The following is a 27992-nucleotide window of genomic DNA, read 5'->3' as shown; positions in this document are numbered from 1 at the left end:
CACAGCAGTCACTGTTGAAATATCAGCCTGTAAGTAGCATGTAATTCAGTGTGCCTATATTGACCATAAACCAGCTTTGAATAAGCAGGTTGAGTGATATACAGAATTGCCTCCTCTTTTTAGCTTTGGAGGGCAGTTACTATGGAAGAGCCAACCTCCTACATAGGAACTTCAAGATTAACGTTACAAATGAGGAAATTATTTTAAAAAAATGCTTTTCTGAAACAACTCAGTCTTTCATCTGTGAAAGTATGAGGAAGCTTAATATGTTCAACCATGTACACATTCAGGTGTGTCCCCTCTGCTGGGGGTTAAAGTGATGGGATAGGAAGAGAGCAGAAATAGAAAAGCAAAGGTGACCACATTCCACAGCTATAACTACATAGATGCTTAGGCTGGCGTGGTGCTGAGAAGCTGTCCTGTGCTCTGCCTTTTCCTGCCTCTTTAGTCCTGATATAGTTCACTGCTCAGCTACACAAATATTCCTGCCAGTGCCAGGAGAAGGTCATTGCTGAAGTAGGACCCAGTGACCATGGACAGGAGGAGGATGGGACAATTTTAGTGGCAATGCTAGTTTGGGCCATAGTTTATCAAGTTGCTTATGATGGACTTGAAATACACTTAAATGCTAACAGAAATGCTTTATTTAGGCTTTAGCACCTCTTCTTAAGGGCAGTGTCTTTGAAACGCACAATTCCTGGCAGTTATTGTGTCTTAACTGTCCATGGTTCAATGTCCATCTTTAATAGCCAGAAAGACATTTTGCTTATATTTGCAGCTGAAATCTTGAGGTAACCTATGCTTGTGTCTGTTAAATATGTCACCAAGCCATTTTAAAATATGAAGGTATATCCATCTTGTGAATTGATCTCTCTAAAGTAGAAATCTCAGTCTTGCTGATCATGGTCAGCAATGTGATGCTGCAGGTAGCCTCCTTCTCTCTTCTTCCTGGACTGCAGAAGCAGCAGCCTGAGGTTTTATTTCTTAATTTCTGGTGACCATGAGAGCAACTACATCACARGACAAATAACCTGCGAGTCCTGAACTGAAGACTCGAGGCTGTGTGTATGTAGTGACCTCAGAGTGCAGGTAAAAGCTGTTGCATTTGTTAGTGAGAAATGTCTGTCATCAACAGACTGTTCGTAAGCTGAAGCTGTAGATTACACTAGCATCTGTGGAGCAATATTGAGAAATGTTTGGCATATCTTAATCTCTTCTCTTACTTCAGTTGATGTACAGATGATAGAATTGTTCTTCAGCTGGGTAGCTTTGACCAAGGTTTGCTTTCTTCCTAAGTGCTTTTCTTATTATTGAATAACTTGAACACCTATTCCTGCGGAAGAGCATGTGGCATTATTTACTGATGTTCCTCTGCTTCTGTGACAGCTGTGTTGCCTGGTCTGAATTGCAAGTTCCTGTTGGCCCAAGGTTGTGTGTGTGTGTGTGGGGGGGGGTGTTTGGAGGGGGAGGAGGAGGAATAGTTTGGGGTGTTTTGTGTAATTTTATTTTATCTTTTTTTTTTTCCCCCCAGTAGGAGGGGGCAAACTCTTGCATTGGCACTGACAAGTTACAGGCACAAAAGCAAGAGGAGAACTGAATGTACATGTAATCTTTCCTCTTCCTTTCTGTTTACCTAAGAATGTGAAGTAAGAAGATATTTGAGAAATCTTATGTAAAAGTTGGTGGGTTTACCTTTTAGCTATGTGTCGTCATCTTGCTGTGTGTCCCAGTCTTGCAGAAGGAGTAGTTCATGTTGCTTTCTCAGCAGTGAAGCAGGCTTGAGGTCTCCAGCTGCTTTGGCAGCTCAGTTTAAGAGGCTGCTTGTCCCAGCTAATTGCCTACTTCCTCTGAGGTTCGTCATCTGCATTACAGAAATAGTGATGGACCGCGTGGAGGCTTCTTGGCCAGTGCAGTTCACAGCCCAGCCCATGATCTCTGTTTGAACTGAATCAGATGGTTTAATACACCAGGTCATGATCTGTTCTCCCAGGACTTTTGTGCATTGCTCATGTTCAGTTCTCCCCCACCCCACCCSCCCAAATGGAAATTCAGGTCTTGCCTTTCCAGAAACCTGTGGTAAAGCTGGTGGGATTAATTGGCTACAGAACCGAGGTCAGATGAATGAAGAGTATGTTGTCTTAAATACAGTTGTTTTTCTTAATAGCTGTTAATGTTCTTTAACTGGTTAATGAGAATGTTCTTGCAGATGACTGAGATGTCTATTTGAATATAAGTTAGGGTCCCAGAACAGTGCCTCATTCCTGCATCCTCACTGGTCAGCATGTGTGGTTTCTGATGCCTTTGTGACTGGCTGGTCCTGTTTCTAAAGCTGGGAAGGGGATAAGGATGAATATAACAAAATGTCTGTATGCTGTAAAGGGAAAAAGTAAATATCCATATCCTCTTTGTGGGTAAACTTAAACTCTGATACCTTTAACTTCTGATATGTTTGAGAAATGCTTGCTGCATCTAGCTTAGTGTCTGAAGTTTCTGTGAACTCAGGTCTGTGTCAGTGAAGCTATCCTGTATTCAGGAAATGGGTCTGTTTTCATCTTGAATTTTAAATATTTTCATCCTTGGTTAAGTTACACTTAAGAACTTTATTCTTGATTTAGTATTTTAGATTGGGACCGGAGGCTCTAAAAATTCACTTGTAAATAGGAAGTTCTTCATGGTAAAAGTACAGTATGACTTTTAAAAATACAAAGGGAAGTCACCTATCACTTTGGCAGATCTCCAACCACAAAGTAAATGGTCAGAATAGCATTCCTGATCTCTCTCAATCCTTGCTGTCAGAAGGAAGTCTCATGGTARCATTCCCTAGCTAAAGTGTTAAGTTTCAGGCCTTGGATATCAATGAGTTTGTATAAAAACAAAAGTTTTTATGATTAACAGAAGTACTAGAGTTGTTCCAATTTACTTTTATGGTGAAATAAAAGTATAACAAAATACAATACAGTACAGCTGGGTAGCTGTATAAAACTACCAACATCGTTACAACCATAGCTTTACCTTTTGAAGGAAAAAATGGGTTAAAACTTACTAACATGCTAGCTGAGATATCCTTACATCTCTTAATTTCTCAGAGTATAGAAGTATTATTGTTACATAGAAAACCCAGTCTTCAGTTCATGCTGCAAACCCAGGCTGAACCCTAGGATGTGGAATGATAGGAACTAGGCTTGGTAGGGGGCTGTTTAATAGCAAAGAAAAGCACTTTAAAGGGTAAACTAATCCTAAAGGTTGTAGAATCTGAAGACAAATAACTGCCTATTTTCTGCTATGTAACAGCTTGCATGCCTTGTCAAAGCTTCACTGAAACTTTCACCCTCAGTTTGAGGATTTGATTTTGCGCCCCTAACTCTCACTATTTTTAATAAAGAATTTTTTTTCCCTGACAGTTCTCTAGGTCAAGTATTAATATTTTAAACCTCCTGATATGGAAGGGAGAGAAAGAAGGATGTGTACTAGGAAGCGTGCTCAATATTCAGTCAGCTGCAAGCATAGATCTTCACACAGACCCAAGCTGCTACTTCTCATGGAGCCTTTCTGCACAAGGCTATTTCTGCTCTCTCAGCCTGGTGCATGTATGAAATGGGGCGTGTGTGCTTGGCCACTAGATTAAACTTATCTGGGGGCAGAAGGAACAAATTTCAGGTTTCTATCAAGAGTGCAGAAGTTTGAGTCCTGATGTCACAGCAATTTAGTAACAAGGGAAAATGAAAGGCTACTGGGTTCCTCCTGTTTTCTTCCAGGAAGAAAGGCAGATAAATTCTGTAGGAAAGTAGGGGATAAGGTGAAGGTGGTGGTGAAATTGGTAAGTAAACAGTCCTTGTTAGTTCCACAGCTTGTGGAGTGACTTTATAAATCTGTGCTCATGTAGCCCATTAGCAAAGAGTTAAATATCCTGTACCTTACTAATGGGAGCTTACAATCCTGTAGATTTGCCTTTGGTTCTTAATGAACTTGTACTTGTATAGGGAGCATTATTAATGTATAGTAAATGTGGGAACTCTGGTTCCATTAGGCTTTTTCTTCCACTAAATCTCATGCAGGAAGCTGGGTTATGGACCTGCTGGTAGGTCTTAGGCAAATGCTTTAATCTTTGAACTGTCTTTCATTCTACTGGGGTAAGTCCAGAATACTAGAGTATAGCCTCACTCCCATGTTGTGAAACACTGCTGTGCTGCATCTTTTTTGGAAAACTGGTTCTGCAGYGTTAATCATGATGGGCTGACTGTTCCATGATGTTTCTTCATTATGGTAAAATAACCATGCTGCATAAAGAACCTGGGAACAGCAAAGCCATGTTATTAAAGGGACATCAGTAAATTAAAATCATAATTCTCTTTAAGATCTATTGTCAAGTCTTACAGTATCAGGTAGATTAAAGAAGTTTTTAGAAATTCTACTTTAAATTTAGAAGTAAATAATGCATAGAAACTTTCTCAATAGTTGTTGAGCCTCCCAAATGAGAGAATATGGATACAATTTGAAAATGGTGATAGAACTGTAAATTCCCAGAATAATCTTCATAACCCCCCTGCTTTGTATTATCAGCAAAATGTATATTTACTTCATGAAGCAGAACACAAGTTGGCTGTTTTTAATTAGGAATTTATGTATCATTTGTTTTTCTTATGCCCCTCATTTATGTATATCTAATACATTCTTTAAATTCTTAATAGTGCTTATGCAGCTGTAATATGGCTACAGCTCAATTAGTGATATTGAAATTTGTCTCTATTAATTAGTATTATGGAGACCACATTTCATGTAGTGCAGTTAACCACTACAATGTAAACATTGTAAAAGAAATACTTGTGGAGAAAAGCAGTCTGGCTTATAAACTGGAGACACTGTGAGGCTACAGGAAGTCTGAAGTGGAGCTTGTCTGTCTGTCCTTCATGCTAACTTGAAACTCCCAAGAAGTGGTGGTCAGGGCTCTTCATAAAGAACTATTAAACTCTAACTTTCTGTTCACGTGGGAATTCTGCTTGGACAAAGAGATGGTTACTATCTGGGGCCAGCCAGTTTTACAAGTCAGAGCTCTACTGGGAAATTTCCCTTTGGCAGGGGAAGTTGGTTGGACAAAGCTGAAAGGGAGGCTTTCCAGATGGAGACAGTCCATCTTGAAACAAACACAAATGGAATAATGAACTGAGAATTAGAAATAGCAGAGAAAGGATTAAGGTGGCTAGAGAAGAGCCTCAGAACCAAGACTGTGCTCTTTGCACTTGTGTGCAAAGTTGACTGTAATGCCTGAAGTTGGACCAATATCTTTAATATACCAAGTGCTTTAAAAATCTTCCAGCTTAACTCTGTGTATAAGGCACATTTATCTTGTGTCATTGGCAGTTATTCCTCTTCAATAAGCAATATGAGTACTGAACTGTTTAAAAATGTCTGAAAGCCAGCAATCATCCTATCTTTGTAACACTAAGATGTAAGTACAGATGTACTAAACATTCCAGATTTAATAAAAAGTCTCTAGTGTTAGATTTTTGTGACCTGACATGTTCATATATGCACAAATGAAAATATACATGCTATATGTGGTGGATCTGTTTACTTTGCTTCTTTAAAGCAGGTGACACTGAAAGGAGTTGTTAGACAAAAAGAAAGAGCCAACACTGAGGATGTACTAGAAAACCTGGAGGGAAGACCAAACGTTTTACAGTTCTGGTTTGTCTTCTGTGGTGCTTACTGAAGGAAGCCACTTCTGAACACATTTACACTCAGAACATAGGTCCTGGTGCTCCAAGTTTGAAAGCATCCTTAGAAGTAGCAGAGGCCAAGAGGCATCATAGGAGGGGAGACTGAGGTTGAAGGCATTGGAATATAAGAGACTTAGAGTTGTGAACACCTGTGAGGAGGAGAGGAAAAGCTTACCAACAGGCTTGAGTTTCTTAATATGCCGTCAAGTGTGCATCATCTGAAAAACAAGACCCAGCATGTGACCTTCCCATTGCAGCCGGAGTGGTCTCATTCATTGCTTTGAAGAAACAATTGCTGTGTGCTCAGCCAACTCCTTAAACAACTGTTAACAAGTTTGGTTGAGTATTTATTCAGTCCTGCTGGAAAGAGTTAGTTAAATGCCTGAAGTGAAACAACTTCCTTTGAGCTCACATGTCAGTTGAAATAAGACCTCTAAATTACTAGCACAGATGGCACTGACAAGAAAACAACAGTATCTCAGACTCTGAGAAGTCCCTGATAGCTTGACCCAGTCTGAGTTTCTCTGGACACCCAGGCTGCCTGCCCAGTGCATGCCAGCTGGACTCATGAGCTCTAAGCTTTTGGGGGCTCTACAGCTGAGACCTGCAATGTTGCAAGACTGCTTTTTGGTTTTACTTGATACTTAGCTGTGTTTGCTATTTCGGTTACAACTATTCAGAGGAATGAAATCCAGTGTCTAAGCCTACTTATGCCTGATCTGTCTTCAAAGAACTGGCAGAATCTTTCAGTTGCAAGATGGAATGAGCCTTGTAGCTTACAGCTTATTTTGAAGCATCACCTCAACAGCAACATTTGGAGACTTCTCATGGGATTCTAAAATACTTTTGTACTTAGTGCAGTAGATATGGAGACCTAGAAATGTATATACAGTTCACTGTTTCTTCTCAATCTACTTTAAAAATTTTCTTTAGTCTGAATTGACTATCCAAGATAGGTTTTTCCTCCAGCTCATGACCTGTGTTTTAAATGTGGTTGTTTTTTTTCCAGCTCAGTCTTTTGCCTCTGACCTTGAACCAAACTAATTTCCCTTGTTCCTCTCCTTGCGAAAGAGTGGAACAGCTCTCTGAAGACAGAGTCCTTCATAAGCTAATTCCTTCATGTGGGAGAATCTCCTTTTTCAAATAGCTTTTCATGCCTGGGGCTGAAGACAAAACTTCTACCAGCTCCACCAGATGTCTTTCTATATCCAGATCAAACAGTCAGTATTAATATGCCTGTGCTTCTGTACCAAAGTTAGTAAATGTGTGCTGAAAACCTTGTATCCTTTTTGTTGACTTGAATATTTACATAATAACTTCAGTCAAAATCAAAAAATATGCATTATGTGGGAGATCTAAGTAGTTGAGCCTAGTGAGAGTTGAGTGCTTTGTCTGGTATRCCTGAGGGTTAGCTGATTGCAATGCCAGCAGAGACCGAGGTCATCTAGAGATTATAGCTTGAAGACATTTCATCTCATGAAATAGGCTGGTGCAGATATGACCAACTGCAATGTTCCCTTCCTTCCTTTCAAAGAAAGCTGTGTACCTGACTGGACTAAGAGCCTAAAAATGCACAGCATCTTAAGCTAGGCCTTGGAGTTAGATATGGGCTGTAACAACTAATTTAGAATGGTGTATAGGACTCAGTATGGTGCTGTTCAGTAAGGCAGATGGAGTAATGGTGTTCTTGGTACACTTGCTGTGGACAAGGTGCGTGTCTCATGCAGCTTGATGCATAATGCTCTCTTATCTTGTGTGGAAACTTTAGCATCAAGGTTAAGTATTGGATTTGCATGAGGAATAAATTTCTCCTTTTTGTAAGTAGACAATGTAAATACTAATACTGACCCAAAGAAATGTGTGTATATACAAGTCTGAGTTTTGTGGTGTTGTCCTTCCTGCAAGTTCTCAATCTAAAGTGGGTAAGATACCTTGTAGAGAGAACTTTGTTTTAGTCCAGCATCTTGCAAAAACCTACATACATGTAGATGGATTTACCTATACACCTTACACCTACTCATTAACATTGTAAAAATACAAGGGTCATAGACAAAAATACCTAGCTTGTATTTTTGTCTTAGAGCATTAGATTAAAAGTTAACTATCACTGAGGTTTTTAGCATCAGAGTTATGAAAGCTTGTTGAAAGCTCGTTGGTATTCTCTATAGCAGGTCAACTGTGTTTTCCATCCTACACATCCTACATCCTTTTAGATTTTTTTTCCTTGCACTGTACTTAAGCTGTTTCTTTCTTTCAGGATATGCAAATGCACTTCTTGTTACTGAACTGTGTAAAAGTTGAATATACTGAAATCCATGCCAGAAACATTAATAACATATAAATGCCACTTCTGCTCAAAGATAAAATTAGCTCCCCAGTTAGCTGGTTATGCTGCACAATGGGCATAACAGGGCCAAGAAGTAAATGCTTTAACTCGCATTAAAAGCTATTTACTCTTTCCCATGCTCAGAACATTGCAGAATTTTGTTTCACTTATTTAGTAGGCATCTGCTAGAGATTGTACTCTGAAATAGAGAACAACCCTTTCTAATGGCATGGCAGGTGTGAGAGGGTAGGCAAGCATGCAGTTTCCTGGGGAAACCAGGTACAGGAGGTCATAGGCTTCTTCACTGAAACAAAAAGAAAAAGAAAAATCCTGTAGCACTGGCTGTGGGAGCACAGTCAATGACTGCATTCTGACAAGGTTTCAGTCATCTCACTGGGAAAATGCAAGGCTGTTCATAGCTGGCATATCTTCAGTCTGGAAGGAGCCTGTCACCACTGAAGTAGAAAACTTGACTTGCAATATACTGTGGTAGTGTAAAGACAAAGAAGAGAAATGTCCGACTTTGACTAGCATGCCGAGGGTAGATGTACTCAAAATGTCTGAATCCCTTCTGGTTTGCAGGCTGGGTTGGGCAGAACTTCCACAGTCCAAAGCAGAACGGTCAAATAGCAGCTTGAATGGTGTGGTCTGTGCGGTGCTGTGGTCTGGGACTGTTGCTGGTCTCATTTGCTGTGTGTGGTAGGCTGTATGGCACCACCATTAACTGTTCACTTGTGTCTAAGTAGGCCTACCTAAGAATCTTTTGTTCTTTGCTAACATACTAGGTAATGGTTAAAGTCTTATTACCACTGGCATTAAGTATTAGTTTTCTTTCCTCTCTGTAGGAAGAAGAGATAGTCACCACACTAATACTCTCTTAAAAACGTGTGTGCACACATGTACCGCTACTTAAAATGAAAACCTAGCTTATCTTTGAGTGGCAGCCATGTTTGCTTTCTACAAGGAAGCATGATTGACTGTGTATAGCTRCTCTTTGGGAGAAGGAGGAATTCTTCCCTCTTGAGAGCAAAACTTGAGATTTCAGGTGGCTTGTATATATGAGTATCAAAACTCCAAGAGCATTCCTTACTGAAAAACCACAGGGAATACGAGTTCACTTTCCTAGTCAAGCTGCTGGTCCTTCCCATGCCTACTTCCTGCTCTAGCCATTAATGTGAGATCAAGGACAAATCATAAGACTTTCTAGGAAGTGTGACTCATGTAACCTACTTTAGTGTGGTCAGATTAAACTTGTATTTTTTCCCTTCGCTTCTATCAGCTGCAGCTGGTCAGATTCAGCTCATTTTTCAGAGTGGGCTTGGAGCTGATGGCTGGGATGGGGCTGCTTTGGAAGGAATCTTACTTGAGTGGTTCTGAAAGGGCTTGGGGAGGTAGGAGGAGATTAGTGGGATGATTAATTAGTGAGAGGGCTGTAAACCTGCTTTATAGGAAGCCTTTTTAGCTTTATAGGGGAGCTTTTTGGCTTTTCTTACATAACTTGGATCAGTCCCACAAGTTCCTCTGGTCACACCTATACTAACACAGTTGGGTTGGAGGGAGAATGACATCTCACAGTTTCTTGATTCCTTTATGTTCAGCATTTGGTTTCTTCTGTGCTACAGCAGCAAATGGTGTCCCCTGAAGTGTTAGAGCCTTGGAGAAAAATGGAAATACTGAATTTGTTACTTTCAAGTCTTTTAGCACAGTTAAAGTACATGCTATTAAAAGATGATTAAATGAATTTATAAAAACGCCAGCTGGTTTTCTGGTGATCGAGTGCTCCAGCATGGTTTGACTTGCAGCGTAGGTAGGCTATGCAATGGCAGAGCTTCTTGGTGCATTATACCCTTACTTATGAGTGGGAGGCAGGCTGTTGAAATAAAGTGTAAATTGAAATATTCTCTCTGGTTGAATGAGTCTCTGCTGGCCTGAGCTCTGGTGTAGTTTGTGTGCCAGAGTGCAAGTCTGCAATTATGATCAGAAGGTTCAAGGGGAGGAGGGACCTATTCTTAGTTTGCGCATGTAATATACAAATGGCATTTTAATTAGTTGTATACCTTCTGCAGCCTGTTTAGCCTTCAGTGAACTGGGTAACCAGTTGACTCATCAATGTATTTGGAAGACTAGCGCTTAAGTGCTCTCTTGGAGTACCTCAGTTGGGGAACAGGTTTGCTTGCAGGCCTGAAAAGAGAAGTCAGTGCTCCTGAAATGTACAACTGAAATGTTGTGAAATGTTGTGATTTAATTTCTCAATATGATGAGCAGGGAGAGCTTTGGAAATGGTGCACTGCAAAGAGAATGGCTGTCTTGCCTAACTTTATGGTATAGATTATTTCATGACTATTCCTTTAAGTATTTGTTTGTGCAAGCAAAAAAGGGGATAAATACACTTTCATGGGGAGGAAATAGTCTAGCAGATAAATACTACCTACTGCTTAGGATTCATGCTCAATTCTCTACTCAGTTGCTGAGAGGTCCTGAAAAAATTACTCCTGCTGCTTGTGCTTCAGTTCCTACACATGGAAGGAATAATGATACTGAGTTGTGTTACATGTTGAGATTTGCAGATGAAGACTGGCCGTATTTGAATATGAACTTCCTTCTGTATATTACTAACTGGTGAATTTTCTTGTATGAAAAAGTGCAGGCTAAAATCCAACCTTAACCTCTAAAAAATCTTCCTGCTCTCTTTTCTATTGCAAAAAATGACAGTTATGCAACTAATTTTTTATTATTCTACACAAGTGTCAAGTTCCCACAACAGAAGGTCTGTTTGCATATGTATACATGCTCCTGTTCATTGCAGAAAATGCCTATGACATGTACCAGTGCATCCCCTTTTCTTAAAGAACCATACCACAACACTCATGTTAGCACTAACTTATCCTAAAGGGTAACTTATATAGAAATCTGAGGTTCCATTTTTCTGAAACAAAGCTAACTGAACTTGGTTTAAAAAAAGTCTGCCAACTTTGTGGCTTTTGTCCTTCTATACTTGCCTATATTTAGCAATTTTGTCATTGCTTCTGGAAAACCCTCAACCTGAAATACTAGTAGTAGTAAAATGCAGGTATGAATCCTATTGTTAGAACTATGCAAATGGTGGCTAGAATACGTGCTAAGATATGTCTGTTCTTTAGCTAAATAATAAGTTGAAAAGAAAAATGCCATACTTGTGAAAGCTGGCTTAACTTTTTCCCTCTTGTTCTCCTACAGGTAACTTTCAACCAGGAATCATGAACTGGCACTTCCCACTTCTCTTTATTCTTGGGACTTTATCATCTGTATGTTCCCAGTTCAGTTTTTATCCTCTGGAGGAACTGAGCTCTGATGTTGGAATCCAGGTCTTCAATCAGATAGTGAAAACTAAACCTCAGGACAATGTTGTGGTTTCTCCACATGGGATTGCATCGGTATTGGGGGTGTTGCAGCTGGGTGCTGATGGCAAGACAAAGAAACAGCTGACAACTATGATGAGATACAGYGTAAATGGTCAGTGATTCCTAGGATTTTTTGGGTTTGTGGCTTTTTTGTCAGAATCCTCATGTACTTTGAGATGGTTTTCAAGGTGTGGTAGATTGCATATAAGCCAGTTAGCTTTGTTTACCAAAGCAAGAAAAGGTCACACTTCTGGAAGTTAATTGGCGGTTTGAGTATGGACATCTAAATACACTTGAATTAGCTTATAAGCAGCTTTTGTTAATGACTTAAGGGCCCTAACTGGAACTGCCCTCTCATCCTTGCAAATTGATTTCCCAGAACGGAGTGGATGGAGGTCCAGTGCCAGTGCTATGTAGGAAGGTTGTAGTATCCCATTTCAGGCTTTACTAAACAGCCTTTGTGATTCTGATAACAGGGCAATAGAATATTTCTCACTGTCACTTAAAAACAATGTGAACTCTAACCATATAATTGATGCTTTCACTTTGCTCTTCAGCTTTGTTCTCTTGTTTCTGCTGTCAGGATCCATGAATCTCTAGTTCTTGTAGTGCCCTCTTCTTGAAACAGACATTTCTGCTTGTCTCTGTTTGTGACACTGCATGCATCTGGGTTTATATTCCTCTGCCAATGTCTGCCCTTCTAGAGGGTATAGGCTGAAGGTTCTTGCTGCTTTGCTTTGCATGCCGAGTATTTTTGTGAGTGTTTGCCAGCAAGACTTAACAACTTAGTGCCAGCATTCCACCTTCCTTCCTGGAATAGGAAACCCTCCAAGAGGTAAGTACACTTTTAATTCTTGAGCAGTGTCATCATATAACATGTTGTCCTGTCTTCATTTGCTTTGCTGTTTTGGTTCTRGATTTAAAACACAGCTAAATGACTTGTCAGCTTAATTAAAATCTAAATGTTGTGAATTGAAATCTCTTCATGGGATAACGAACTCCAAGAGCATTTGAGTACTCAAAATATAAGTACTTGCAAAAATTTTGAAGTGTTATATCAGCTGGTTTTATTTGGCCTGAACATTTTCTCATCTTAGCCGTGAGACACAGAGGTTCTCAAACTCTTTAGTAGCCAGTACCTTGCTATAGAGATTATCATGGGATGCTACCTCTGTTTGCACAGACCTCCTCTGCTCTTCTTAATTGCCTTACAGTCCTTTGGCAACTACAGCAACTGCTTCTTTGGAAAGGTATTAGTTGGAAAGTATTTAATCTATCTTTAGCTGTCTTTTAATGCAATTTAGCAGCTGGAAGCAAGGAGGAGAGCCAGCATCATGAGACCAGCCAGCTCTCCCCGGACCACCAGCAAGTGCTCCGTGGACCACCAGTGGTCCACAGAATACAGTTTGAGAACCTCTGTTATGGTATGTTCACCAGAAGAATTTGCCCATAATAATGGAGAGTGAACATGTAGAACTTCATGCAAAGAGTACTACTAAAGCATTCATGATGTTATAAACAGCAAAGYCATCTGAGGCTTTCCCTGATATGCAGCTAAGAGGATAACTTTCTCAACTTCTTTATTCTCTTCATATAGCTATTATCTCTTAAGTTTGTCTACATGGGGAAATAGTCTGGAATTATTTCTGCCTAAATTGCAGTTGGGAAACAAGGAGCCCACTGACAACTGCTATAGAAACAGTCACCCAAGGATTTTGTCCAGTATAAGGGTTGAACATTGAATTGCTTGACTGGCAATAGCTTCCCTGGGTAGACAAACCCTTATTCATAAGCTGTAACAACTGGGAGAACTGGGTATGATGAACATAGCAGTTCTTCTATGCTATCATATGCATTCCTTCCTATGCAGTTAAGGGGCTAGTGAGTAGTTAATACAGGCTGCTCTCAGATCTTGAAGACCTTGACTGTAAGCATTGGAACCCATTGCGTGTTTTTTTTTTTGTTTTTTTTTTTTTAAGACAACTTCATGTGTTGAGGGCCTGACTTCTGCTTTGTAGCTGATTTAGTTTCCTTAATGACTATGTCCTGGCCTTAAGACTTGACTTCAAGTTGTTCTAGAAATCCTGTTTCCTTTATTCTCTAGTAAATGGAAAGGAAGGATGGTGAGAAAACAACCTTTGCCTTACGCTGAGGCTCAGGACCACCTGTGTAATTCTTCAGGCCTGTTGACCATGGATGAGAAGGTTGAGGCCTTGACTTGTCTTGTCACAGGCATATAACTGACAAGTTACCTGGGCTTATACAGCATGAAATACATTTTGGAAGAGTGTGCTTAGTAATACCACATCAAGACTTGGTCTTATCTCCAACATTGTCCATAGCAGTCTGTGTAGACAGCTAGGCAGGGAGCAGACGTCATGGTGAAGGTAACATTTTTGCTGGGAACAGTAGTGTCCTTCAGATGAGAGATCAGAAATGGGTGTACTGTAAGCTCTCTCAGAATGCCTGCTTTGACCTTTTTATTCTACCCCAGCACTTTAAATGTCTGACCTTTCATGTCATTAATAGCTGAATAAAAACTGTTCATTTGTCATCTTATTCTAAATTAAACTTGCTGTTCTTTCCAACTAGGAGTTGGTAAAGCGTTAAAGAAGATAAACAGGCTCATAGTCTCAAAAAAGAATAAAGACATTGTTACAATTGCTAATGCAGTATTTGCAAAGAGTGGCTTTAAAATGGAAGTGCCTTTTGTTACAAGGAACAAAGAGGTGTTTCAGTGCAGTGTCAAGAGCGTGGACTTTGAGGACCCAAATGCAGCATGTGATTCCATTAACCAGTGGGTGAAAAATGAAACAAGGGGTGAGTATTAGTGAATGTTTTCTGTGCATGGCTGCTAAGTGGCATCTCTGAGACCCCTCAGATCCAATTGGAAAATACGGGAGAAAAGATAGGAAGGGAGGAAAAGACTCTGCCCTGCAGCTGGAAAGTGTTCTTAAGCTGGCTTGTGTGTGTGCAGGCATGGTGTTTTAGAGCCAGCGGGCCAGGAACCCTCCCACTGCCATGGCAAATATGCTTGCCTGGCTGCCTTGAGGGGTGTGTGGTGGCTTTTTTGGTTTTTGGAGGTCTTTTGGTTATTTCCTTCTTGCTCTCCATGGGAGCAGGGGAACTTCTAGTATTCTTTGCCTTCTGCCAACCTACAAGATATCCAAACAGCATTCTCCTGGAGCTATGCCTTCTAAAACACAAGATGTGTGCAAACTCCTGACTCAAATCTGATTTCTAATAAGCTGTAGAGCAGTTCAGCCTTTGTTCTTATTACCCTAAAATCCTGCAAGATGTGGCAGTATTCTTAGGGAGTCATGTTTAGTGGAAGTTTTTTAATCAACACTGCCTTGACAGAACTCTTCATGTTTCAAGCCTTTTGGCATCTAATTGTCAGGCTTACATATGTTAAACCAGAGATTTTCTTACAATGTATTCATAGCTTAGATAAACTCTTTGGTATCTCTTGGAATTAAAACCAGTACCTCCTGGATGTGAGGAGCATGATGCTAATGGTGTTGGATGTGGTATATGCAAAATGAGGGTGTCAAACTTTGCTATGCAAAGCTGGTGACATGGTAGACAATGTTATAAGCAGTACATGAATGGCAAAACTGCTTCAGCTGAAACTGTTACCCCCAAATGTACCAACTCCTTGCGGGAGAATGCATTCAAAGATTAAAAAGCCTGAAGTAAAATGTGCTTTAATTGTCTCTGCGATCAGCTGGCTGGTGTTATGACAGCACATGCTCAGTCTGTCCTTACTGTTTTTTAGGTATGATTGATCAAGTTGTAGCTCCAGATGATATTGATGGTAGTTTGACCAGACTTGTTCTGGTAAATGCTGTGTATTTCAAGGGCTTATGGAAATCACGATTTCGACCTGAAAATACAAAGAAACGTCCATTTTATGGAGCTGATGGGAAGACCTACCAAGTTCCTATGCTGTCCCAGTTATCTATCTTCCGCTGTGGTAAGCACAAAAATTTTTCTCCACTCTAAAATACACAAGAAGGTTTGCAAAATGTCTGCTTTCTCCTTCAAACTGAAAAAAAGGAGTTCAGTATGTATGCACTGTTTAATGATATTTTTTGTGGCTGATGTTAGAAGCTTTGCAGTCTTACACAAGTATCTCAAACTTCTGAGGTATGGATGAGGTTGCTGTGCAAACTATTTAATAGTTGCTTAAGTTCAAACACTCTGACAAAGTACATACTTTATCCTAGTGTCTTTTAAAAAAAAAAAGTCTGAAGTACCAACACCAAGACTTTGCATGTCACCTAAGCCTTATTGTAGGAGAAAAATCAATATTTAAGAGAACAAAAAACTGCCGACAAACTGAATGTTGAGTTTATCTAGTGATGAACTGTATATAAAAGAAAGATTGGATTGATTATTCAATTAATACCCTTATTAATTAAAGAAGAATAAATTTATACAAGACTGAAGCTCCATTTCCTTATATAAGGAAATGGAACTTCAACAATCAATAGTAGAGGGAGAGCCTGAGTAACGCAGGGTTAGGATGCTGACTGTATCTCTCCAGCTGTGAAGCTGCTCCTCAAATTCAAATTGAGTTACAAGTGAGAGATTTGGAGGTTCAGCCTGAATTCCATTTGAGAATTGCAAAGCAACTTGATGTGACTGACACTGCTTCAGGGCTTCACTACTGTAGGTCTATGGGGATTTTATTGGTCAAAGTAAAACTAAAGTTTTGATCTATGAATGTCTTCTCTTGTGTCCTTCCAAGACTAGAGCAGTGCTGTTTGTAATTTGCTTCCATATGTACTAAACTTATTCTAAAGAATAGGCCTAGAAATGTAACTTTCTGTAAATCCAGTAAAAGCAGTTAAAGACCCACTGACTTGCTTATAAATGCCTAATTTTACTCAGTAGTGCTCAGCAAATCTAGTAGATTTTTGTAAAGGGCTGTAATTTTTCTGACTGAAAACTGTATATGGACTAGAGCAAATATAACTTCTCACAAAGATGACAGCTTAAAGTGTTGGGACCCCTGCTTCAGTATATATTTTTTTATTCATCTATGGACTTTCAGTGAAGTTCATAATTTAAGGCAATCTTTAGCCAGACTTTTACCTTAAAGCTTATTGTAGGTTTTGAGTTTTTGGGGGGTTGTTTTTTTGATTCTGATGCTGGCTTAAAAGAAAACCCACATTATTTTGGTATAAATTAAGGCTAGAAATACTATGAGGCTAGAAAGGAGTAAAGGAAATTATGCTGAACTAGGACTTGTTTTAGGTGGGATATCYTTAGATATCCTACCACAGAGCTGCTTTTATCCTTTCTGTAATGCTTAAAAGGGAATCCTTAAGTTTAAAAGATTTTATAAACATCTTAAGCATCTTTAAAATCCCATCAGTTGATTGTGAAGAGGAGCTCATTTGTGCTATCTCAACAGTAATGACGATAGTGTGTATGGCAGAATTGGATTAGGAAAGCAATATTTCCCTGCCAGTTTATCTTTTGTCACATTCATATAGCTAATGTATGCAACCAGTATTTTTATCTGTAGGCCAAAATCTGAGAACCACTCTTACAATAAAAGGAAATAATCAAACTGGAAAACTTGACACATTCTCTCATTAAGTGCAGCTTTACCGGTCATCTATCAGTCTGAACTCAGTCAAGGCAAGTTGCATGGCCCTGGCAACAAGATTAAATTTCTCAGCAGGACATCAATCTTCAGTTTGGGCTGACAAGCGCAGACTAAGATGGGGAAAGGGGAAGCATAGTAAGGTGTTAGTGCTATCTAAAGACTTTTCCAAAAACCCTGTCTGCAGTTCRACCATCAAGTTTTCACTTGAAACTCCTATAAAAAGCATTTGCTGCTTGGTCGCGTGCCAAAAATCCCACAGTAACCAAAGGGAACATGGAGGAGTGGGTTTGCTCAAAGACAGTTTTCACCATTCCCTCTAATTCATGGAAGGGTTGTTATCTCCTTCCTATTCTGATAAGGCTCCCAAAATGCATAGGCAGGCTGCTCTTCACTGCAGCCGAAAGACTAAAATTGCTTCCTAATGTGATCCTTATTAAGCAATGTGCTATAGCTCTGTTCCCCTTTGGAAAAGAGGAATAACTGCCTCATGTCTCCCTACCTCAAACAGAAGAGAAGGTGAAGATGAACTACCTTTAGTCTGAAGTGGTATGGAAGCTAATTMTAACTGTAGCCTGCTCAGATGCAGCAGCTGCAGCTTGCTGCTCATTACTGCATGCAGTGAATAGTATGTCACCAGAAGTGTTTATATAATGCATAGTGCTCTTTGTGGTTGCAAACTTGTGATAGTGAACTTCTGATTTGTCTAGCCAAAATAACACTAAACTGGTTACCAAGTTACATGACAGGCCCAATTAAAGCTCTGATCCCACCCTTCCCTTCCTGCCCCCAAACTCTCCCACAACCAAATCAACAACACAGAAAGCCCCAAGGCTGACAGCTATCTCATAGGTTTAGATCTTTATTTGTAAGAGACCAGAGAAGAGAAGGTCAAGGTATTTCAGCACTCTGTCATATGTACCTGACCAAACTTCAAGATAAGCTCAGTCTCTTGCTGTACCTCAGACAAATCCCAGTTCCATTTTGTACTTGGTCCTTACCTATGATTATTTCTGAGCCCAAGAATAATGCTTCTGATTAAGCTCGAATCAACAGCCTGATGTTTCTTCACCCAACATGTGATTCTTAAACTTTTCCAGGGCAGGATCTATGTGCCACTGTATCTTGTCTACCCTGTAAATTTCAAGAGGTGTCTTGGTGAAATGTGAGGGGGAAAAATGAGCTTAGAAACTGCAAGATGCGGAGGAATCTTAAAGCAAATGTAATGGACTATTTGAAACAGAAGCTCTTCCAATGACTCTTTGAGGAAAAAGCACTTGCCTATAAGGTCTCCTCAATTTGAGCACTGAGAAACAAAAAGCAAAAAAGCAGGACTGTCACTCCGATTAGTTCTGCAACAGCTGAGATCTAAAGTAGAGATCCCAGCTGAGTCAGACCTGGTAACTTCTAATGTAGCTGGCCTACCATTGTGGGCTGATGAGGTTAATCTGGGAAATAATATGCATATCAAATTCAAATTAATATTTGATGCTTCCTACTTCCTATTCCTGCTTTTTGTCAAACTAACATCTGTACAGACCCCATGCTACTTCTGAAGGGTTGCCTGGCTGGAAGGCAATAGTCTGTCTTAGGTCTTTTTTACAGTCTGTTTCAAGATATGGGCAAAGTTTTCCTAACAGACTTTATTATAGCAGTAGGTATCTGAAGATAAAATGGAGATTGAAGGCTGTAGTAATTATGGCTTGTTATCTTTTAGGCACTACAAGTACCCCAAATGAGCTATGGTATAATATAATTGAATTGCCATACCATGGTGAAATGATAAGCATGTTGATTGCTCTGCCTACGGAAAGCACAACGCCGCTCTCTGCTATCATTCCCCACATCAGCACGAAAACAATAGGAAGCTGGATGACAACCATGGTAGCAAAAAGAGTGCAGGTTATTTTACCCAAGTAAGTACTAGTAATATCCATTTCCCCTTCAAGGCCTGTTTCTGGGAATAGGTGAATGTATACCTCCTTGAATACAGGAGAAATAGAGTGCTTAAAGCAGATTTCCTACATAATTTTGATTTTTTTTTTGTTTGCTTTTTTACTAACTAGATTTACAGCAGTAGCAGAAACAGATTTAAAGGAGCCTCTGAAAGCACTTGGTATTACAGATATGTTTGACCAGTCAAAGGCAAACTTTGCAAAAATAACAAGTAAGTTATTCAGGGCTGTTTTATCAATGCAGTTGTCCCTTTTTGTCTTGCATAAATATTACCATGACACACCACATCAGAGCAAAATTCTGTTTTGTATCTGAATAACCTTGCAAAATGTGGCTTCTTACCACTTCCATTGAAGTAGTGCACACTGTAGTATCTTTTCCCTTGTATTGCGTTGCAGGAGTAAATCATGTTGGTCAGCTTCTTAAGTTATGATTAGATGTTACTATCTGATGGTCTCAAGCATTGTCTAAAATCTATGGCAGGGCTTCTAACAATACTGAGATTTTTACTTGAACCATAACTGAAGAAGCAACTGTAGTATTTAATTTTTTTCTGCAAAAGCATGTGTTCAACTGTTTAAATTGTCTTGAGCTGCAGGAAAGAAACAGCCAGACTAAATGCCCAGTTTAAGGGACTGCACCAAAACAGAGCTGTAAATATTAGCCTCTGAAAATGGGGTGTTGACTTTTGTGAGCTTTTCTTACCTCTGTTCTGTTTCCATCAAACAAAACAGACCTAAAACACCCCACCTCATACTGGCTAACCTGTAATTTGAGAATAAATTCTTGTGTGTTAATTGGAAGCAAGATGTTTTGCTAAGTGTGGTCCCCATCCCCCTTCTTCCAGCAGTGAGATAAATGGGAGTGTAACTTAAATTCAGATAGAATATTTTTTCAGTAACTTCTGTAATTAAAATTAAATGTAACTGGATACTTGAAATTTAAACCATTAAGGAAAAATTAGTAAATGAGGAAAGGGAGTAAAATAGCTTTTTTYCCCCCCTTTTTTGTAATTATAAATTTAATGACTATATTCAAAGAGCACTACTAATGCAGTTCTTCACTGCAACTTTAGGATTTTAGCAGAATTGTAGCACCCATTATTATCAGCTGTGTAGTTCTGCTAGCTACAAGGTGCTTTAACTGTTCATTTGCCTGAAAGTGCTGTTCTTCCTGTGTTTTTTTAGGAACAGAAGGTCTTCATGTATCTCATGTTCTGCAAAAGACAAAAATTGAAGTTAGTGAAGATGGAACCAAAGCTTCTGCAGCAACAAGTAAGCAACTACTATACTGCCAGTTGCTGATCTCAGAATAATGATGTTAGAAGGTTATATCACTAAGCAAAAACAGTCTGCTTGGAGACCATTGCAGGATCTTGTTTCAACTCAGATAAGTTGGGGTTTTTAATGGTAAATTTTGATATTCTTGAGAAATTACAATCTTGATCAATCTATTTTGTATCTTCTAGGAAGTATAAACATGTTTACTTCTCTAGAGAAGTGTCTTCTAACAGCTAGCACTGTGGCTACCATTAAAGCTTTCCAGGCTACGGGGGAGGAGGGGAAAAAAGGAATAAGCTGCTACATCCCTTCAGTGTGACAACTCAAGACTTGCTTGCAGCTTTTTGTGGTTCCTGCTTTTCTCTATGGTTCCTATGGAAATAGTGTGACCTGTGGAAATAGTGTGACCTGTGTTGCTTTAAGTGTGTCCAAACTGGTACATCTTAGGTGTTTATCTGTACAAACTTCTAATATATACCAGGAAATGTCACTTTGATACAGTGTATAATGTATTAGGGCATTTCCTTTGTCTAACTTCAAATCTTATTTTTCTTGCAAGCTGCAATATTAATAGCCAGGTCATCCCCTCCTTGGTTCATAGTAGACAGGCCATTCGTATTTTTCATCCGACACAATCCTACAGGTAAGCAGTATTTCTATGTATTTTTTTGTATAGAAGTTGAGTATGAGCTATGTGAATGAGTCAAAAGAATTCCCAAATGAGAGAAGCCTGAAGCTACAAAATAACTATTGCTTAAAAAAGGTATATTTTTATGCCTTAGAACCAGATTATTTTCTTTTGGATACAACTCAGAACAGGGAAAAATAGAAGTATTGGCTACTGAATTAGAGATTACATAAACCAGCATGGCAGGTTCGTGGGTACAGACCRTTATTTTTAATACTCCTAGCGCCCCTGAGCAGAGGAAATGGGAATTATCCTCATGCTGCTGATGGTGAGTTAGTGAGTAGAAGCAGACTCTCTGAAAGACAATAAAACAGTGTTAGGGCAATCGGGGTTTTAGAGTTCCAGAGTGTTGCCCCAGCCCACTGTGAGCATGTGTATGTGTTCAAACATGGTTATGGTTCCTCTGCAGTATGGATTGAGTCTCTTAGAGTAGAGCTGACCCAGTTACATTGAATAGCTCATCTACTTCTTGCATTGACATCTGGATAATAGATATGCTAGTCACTGGGGAATAAGCTGCAGCTGCCAGTACTAGGAGAAGAGTAGGCTCCTGGCAGCAGTCCCCATCCTGAGACTCCACAGAGCATCAAAAGCACTCTGTCTCTGGCTGGAAATACGATGAGCTGGCCGCCTCCCCAAACGTGCGCTTCTCTGCTCCTAGTCTCCTGTACGCTGCTGCTCTGCTGCCTGGTCAGCACTAACAAACTCCAGAAAGGCTAGACAGGACTGACACAGTGGCTTGGACTGCTCTCTAAACCTCATACTTTCATGGAGGAGCTTAACTGTATTTACAGACTCTGTGTGGTAATCCTTGTTTTCATTTTATCCTGCAGGTACAGTCTTGTTTATGGGACAAATAAACAAACCTTGAATGTGGAATAGACTTTCTTCAAGAAGTAAACTCATGTGACACATCCCTGTTCTGTTAAATATTTTGTACACTACTTTCTGACTTCACTCAAGAACTAGTTTTTAACCACTGGCTAGGTTTTGAAAAAGGAGTCAGCATAGTTCTGGCTTTGTGGCAGAAATACAGATTGAAAACTACAATATCTTTTTGAAATGTCTAAAAGTCTTTAAACTACTGAATGGTTACCTATGCTAACAAACTTTTTGAGCTTTTTCTGTATCTACTAAGAATTTTATGTATGGCTTTTGTGAGAGGATTTTAACAAAGAATGATAAACGTTTCTATTAATGTTGGTTTCTTCTTGTGTGTGGAAAAGGATTAATTTTGTAGATACTGCCTATCAAGATTACTTTTGGTTCTTGAGTATCTTGGTACCTGGCTGTTCTTGGTAGAAATAGATTAAAAGTTCTAGCAATTTTTATTTTATATAGTGCATGCATCACTGAGTTTTAACTAATGTGGTGTTAGATACACATCGCATTGTCCTGTCTTATTGTAATGTAAACTTGTCATTGCTAGTATACACTTTCTATTGGATTTAAATTTTATATTTGTTTTTGTACAAAGGAAAAAATAAAACTGCATTATGAATGGTCCATGTTGTGGATGATAGTGATGTGCTGAAAAGTATTTGGGACAGATCCCTATGAAGTACTTGTTTGAAACTTTCTTCTAAATTGAAAGAAGGCTGTCTTTTTTTTTTTTTTTTCCTCATGGCCTGCTGGTGATTACCCCTTCTACCTAAGTTATTCCTGCTCTGGATAAATTATCCATAGATTAAGTACCTGAAGATCAAATTCTTTGTATCTGCTGTGTCCAAGTTATTACTAAAAGTGTCAAGTAAGAACACCAAAGTGTTCTTTCAGGGCTCTTCCTTGAACTTCCTGTGATGTAGGTGTTATGTTCATTTGCATGTCTTCAGCTTTGTGCAGGACTTGTGTGAATGCAAACTCTTCTAAGGAGAAGCACTAAATTAGTTTGGCTCGTCACAGATGGTGCTTTGTTTGAAAGCATGTTGTGCTGTTCTTGTGGCAACCTAGGGATTTGGATGAAAAAGCAGATCTCTCCTGTTATCTCCCTCTCAAGGCCAAGTTCATGGAAACAGGCGGCCAACTGATTAGTGTTCTGTGGGGAGAAATTCCTACAGTGTTTCAGACTTAGCACTGGTTTAAGTAGRTGACTGTGGCATGTATCAACAAGTTGGAGGATGAATGAGAGTTGGGCCTCTTTGTCAGGTGAGAACACAAGGTTTTAAATGAAAAAGGTTCTAGCAGAAGGCACCCAAATGTGTTATGGGTGACCAGTGGTAACCCAGTAAAAAACTAAGATGATATCTCAGAATAAGCAGTTGCAGGTAATGCATCACAGGTAACAACTCTAAGAATGAGTGTGGGTGATATTTTAAAAAAGATACACCACCATGCACAGCGCTAGAGCAAGAGCGTCTGGTTCAGACACTCTTTGGTGTCTGGAGTGTCTGGTCTGCTGGCTTTTTGTTTTCTTGTTTTGTATGGGTGGTTTTGTTTTTGTTTGTTTTGAGGAAGCAGCTTCCTCAGTGTTTATAAGATGTCTTGGGCGCCTTGACTCTGTTACTCCAAACATCAAGAACAATGGATCTGGTTAGCTGTCTTACAGGATGTGTTAGCTGCTGACCCCCAAATTCTCACAAACTGAGAAAAGCATTCTTGCCAGTCTCTTGTGGTAATGCATGCCCAGAGCTAGGTCTTCTGCACTGTTAACTCCAAGGAGGTGAATGGAAAAACTTGCMTGATCTCATTCTTATATCCTGTCAAGGAGATAGTGACGCAGGCAGCAAAATTAGGCTCTATGTCTGTGACTGATCTTACTAAAGATTCTGGTGCTGAATAGGAAGTTCTCAAAGCTTGGCTTCAGCTTGTTACATCTTCTGAAGGTTAGGAGTGAAAGTAATAACAGAAGACTTGAGCATTGCATAACTATAGCAACACTTGCATTGGTTTGTCTTGCACCTAGCTTGGGTGCAGTTTTTCCTGCTAAAATAACTGAGAAATGCTGCTTCATAGAAACTATAGCTAGGGCTTGAGCTGGACTGCAAAAAGCACTTGCCTAGTGTGTCATGATGGTACAGCTCTCCCCAGAGTGAGAAGGGACTGCTGGGGTGCAGGATGCTTTCTTCTTGGGACTCTGAGGCAGAGTGGGATTGTAAGGGATTTCAGAATAGCAGTATTGCTATTTTGATATCAGTAACATCCATATATGAGAATTTTCTAGTTGCTTCTATTGAATTCTCACTAGGAATATCAATAATAAAAGTGTTGGCACTCAAACTGAGCCCCCATAGTGTTTTCACACAGAAGCAATGTGTTGTGCCACAAGCAGGTTCAAAATTAGATTGGGGGGGGGGAAATGCAGCAGCTTCTGAGTTTTCAGTGTACCTTAACACTAGTTCTCTGAACAACTGTCTGTCCCCTCTGTTAGTCCAGAAACAGCTTGACAAAATGACATGACTGCCTGAAATACTGAAGTTACTCTGTGGTTGGCTGTTAGGTTCATTTTTCTTCCCCCAACCAGGCTGAAGCTGGGCAATGCAATGCAGGCTGTTGCCAGTGTGAGCAGGCTTATTCCCCAGATAGGGGCCAGGGCTACCTGTCAGAGCTGAGCCCTGAGCAAACTGATGGGAAATGTCACACATATCAGCTACTTGTGTGCCTCAGGACTCGGCAGTACATGGGTGAAATATGTCACAGCTCAGAAGAATGTTTTTCAGCTCTACCATTTCTGACACTGTCAAACAGTATCTCTTCAGTGCTGGGGAAAGACAGGTTTAACAAAAGTGAGTTTGAATTAGGATGCTGATGGCATTTGCCTGTAAACTGGATAAAGGAGATCTCAGTGAGGGAAATGAGAATAAGAGGCTGGGAAGGGGGAGGTTAGGTTAGCTGCTGAAAAGGTGGTTTTTACAGCATGTCCCCCTTCTTCCCCCCCCCCCCCAATCTGAGCTCATCCAGAAAGCACAAAGCTTCAGTTCTGGGAGCTGATTCATATCAAATTCCAGTCCCACTTGACAGTAACTAGAGTTCAGCTTGATGTGTTAGTGTCAGGCTTGTGCTTACTGTAGTCTTATTAATCCTTACTGCAACAGTTTATTAGCTGGTCTTCAAAGGTCTGGGGGAATCTGCCTGCAATCTTCAGAGGCTGTCTATTAATATTTTTGTCTCTAGGAATATCAAGTCTAAGATGAACACTGCTTGGGCCCACTTTTATTCCTCTGTTACTCCTAGCTGCTTCATAATTGGACTTTCTTTACTCCATAAAAACTGCAGGTATTTYTAGGCCCGGCAGCCTTAGGCTGTATGTAGCCCAGCACCCTACCTGAGGACAAGCACTGCTGAAGTACAGACATGGTGATGAAATCACCACTGCTCTGCAGGCACATGTACCCTGATGGAGCCTGCCTGGGGCTGTATGCTGGGGGAGGGAGGAACGATTCTCCTGCAAGAACAGAAACAGTGAGACTGAATGTGTGAAGGTTTTTGTAGAAAGCTCATAACTCAATGATGTGTTTAACTTCAGGCAGGAGCGAAACCTCATGGAAGGAGTGCAGAACTGCAGCTTAGATCCCATTCCTGTTCTCTCTGTTACTGGCCTCCTGTAATCAGCTGCTTTCCTTAGGCATACCTCGGTTTCTCCACTGTTAGAAGTGGAGATAATTCATCCTTTGTAAACTCCCTTGAGATGTGAAGCTCACACTGTTAGTTTCCGACTCTCAAGCAATATCAGAATGAAGCCCTGGGCAGGGAATGATCATGTAAAATGCTTGTGGCTACAGTTTTAGCCTAGAGACTAAGAAGGAAGGAAGGGTTTGTTAGAACTCACTGGGAATTTCCTAAAGCAGATTTGTAATGAAGAAAGCGGTTATTTATAAAATTATGGGGGAAAACTAGCTGGCTATTTGTCTGCTAAGTTGTCTCAACTGTTTTTCATAGCTTCAGAAAGCTCTAAAAAGGCTGTCTTTCTTTCACAGCTTCCAGATTTCATTAACATGTTGTAGCTTTCAGATCTGGGGTGTGCTGCACATGCTGGCAGCAGACATACTATGCCCATGGGCARAGTTTGGAGTGGGGAGGGTAGTGTGGGGGGGAGATTCTTTAGCCCTTGTACAGGGGTAGTTGCTGTTGGTCCTTTGTCCCACTGAATTCCCTGTTGACAGCCCACTTCTGACAGCAACCTCTCCTTCAGAAACCTTGCTGCACTGCCTCCCAGCAGCRGAGCAGGATAATAAAGAAAAAGAACATTAAATTCAAATACCTTTTGTAAGCAAAGCTCTATAAAGTGTCCTTGTACTTCAAGCAGAAGGAAAGCCCTTTAGCCTTAAATCTAGCCCTATTGGTTTAAACTGTGTATTAGTAATGCTCAAAAAAAAAAATCTATAATGGTTGAAACCTGTTTGGGAATAATAATTTACGTTATTGCTGGCCTAAATAGCCCTGATAGTCTTGTACTGGATGTGGAGGAGACAAGCCTCTACCCAAAGGCAGGTAAGGGGGACCTGAAGGTAAAAGGAGAGGCAGATATGATCCCCATACCCCTCCTGGAGGCTGGTGCTAAAGCTGATGGCAGCATGCAGACCTCCTTGCTCTGTTTCCTGACCCAATAGGTGCCTTTCACTTACTGGGTTATGATTTTGAGGGTTCTTGACTAATGATGTTTTTTGTGCTGTGGGGACATGGGGTCATGTTGGGTGACTATTGTTAGCTTGCAGTAACACAGCTATCTCAATGCTGTACTGCCTTCCAGCCTGTGTCTCCAGATCATACTGAAGCTCCCATCAATGCTATTTTTACTTTCAAGGCCAAGGTGGGGATAACTTTGCACTAGACTAGAAGACTGGACCCTGTCTGGGATGTAGGTAATGTGCATGCATATTAACATGCTGGCATTTCCTTTCCCATGTACCTTCAGAGTACAGTTAGCCCTGAGCAGGGGATTACCTTCCCAGAGCTTTTCCCAGCTGCTGCGCCCATGGCATCTCTCGGCAACATTTGATGTGGCCTCCTTGCACACCAAGCCCCTTATAATTAAGTGCAGCAGCTCCTGAAAGGTGACTGCAACAGGTGCGTGAGTCAGAGGGCTCTCCCTCCTGGCACCCAGCGCTTGGAGCCTGTATCAGTTAACTGCGATAGCTGTGAGCCACGTTGCTCAGACCAAAGGGCAGGCCACGGAAGGACTGGGTGCCTGCCCTTGCTCCCTGGGGAACGGTGCTTTCACTTCCAGGACACCTAGCACTGGCTGGTTACAGATCTGAACAGATAGCGGATAGGGCGTGGGAAGGCAGTGCTGCCTGTGGAGCTGGGGAGGAGGAGGAGGGTGCCTGTGGGGGCAGGCTATGCTAGCTCATCCCCATGTCCTACAGCCGTGGCATGGYGCAGGGTCTGCCCTGGATCCCAAACGCATTGGCCAGGGTGTGCTGGCTGCCAGGCTCTGAGCAGGTGCTCCTGGTCCCCTACACGTTGCTTTTGGCCCTTGGCTGGCTGTGGCTCCTGTCCCTGGCAGCAGCATGCCACTCTGGCTGCACCAGGGCAGCACAGGCCCTTTTGGGAGGCACTTCCACCCTCAATGTGGCCCATGGTACATATTTAAAAAAAAATAAAAAAATAAAAAAATAAAGAGGGTAGATGATGGAATTGAGTAGGTTTGCCCTGTGTTCTCAGTTTATTTTATCAGAAGCTCTTAAAAACGTCCTCAGAGAACCAGGGTCAAAGTAGACAGAACGAAGCGGTGAATGTCCTGCTTCGCTGGCATCTGCCACGTGGTGGTATTTCAACAGCGGCGTCTGTGTCCCCGCGCCCCGTTGCATCAGCGCTCCTGCAGGCATGACGCCAGCGCACCCCTGGGCGCGGGGCTTCCCAGCAAACCTGGCGTGGCCGCAGCACCCTCTTGCGGCCCAAGTGCCAACGCAGTCGCGTTTAAAATCTTTGATAAAGGGCTTTTTACTTAAAATGGAGTGAGTGAGCGCTGTGGAGCCCGAGCCCCCTGCASAAGGGACCCCGCTGCTCAGCGGTTATTCCTGCGGCTCCCGCGTTTACCGGAGCCGGACAATGAGAGAAGGAGGTGGCTTTCACCGCTGTGCTGCGGAGGC

At 40.9% G+C, this 27992-nt stretch overlaps 1 protein-coding gene across 2 annotated transcripts; it reads left to right on the top strand.

Moving 5' to 3' along the window:
- On the top strand, positions 1–22470 carry SERPINE2 (serpin family E member 2). Of its 2 annotated transcripts, XM_026073082.1 has the most exons (10): positions 1–29; positions 11260–11535; positions 12728–12847; positions 14016–14243; positions 15202–15399; positions 18758–18956; positions 19107–19207; positions 20184–20270; positions 20836–20919; positions 21798–22470. In XM_026073082.1, exons 2-10 carry the CDS (start codon positions 11280–11282, stop codon positions 21833–21835), a joined length of 1311 nt encoding a protein of 436 aa, XP_025928867.1. In that variant the 5' UTR covers positions 1–29; positions 11260–11279; the 3' UTR covers positions 21836–22470. The 2 variants fall into 2 exon arrangements, with proteins under 2 accessions (XP_025928867.1, XP_025928868.1); XM_026073083.1 differs by lacking the exons at positions 1–29; positions 12728–12847 and having other exon boundaries at positions 11265–11535; positions 21798–22465.
- Positions 22471–27992: the final 5522 nt, after the last annotated feature.

Source organism: Apteryx rowi, unplaced genomic scaffold (genome assembly GCF_003343035.1).
Source record: "Apteryx rowi isolate R43461 unplaced genomic scaffold, aptRow1 scaffold_36, whole genome shotgun sequence".
Lineage (NCBI taxonomy): Eukaryota > Metazoa > Chordata > Aves > Apterygiformes > Apterygidae > Apteryx > Apteryx rowi.
This window is presented reverse-complemented; position numbering and strand designations above follow the sequence as displayed.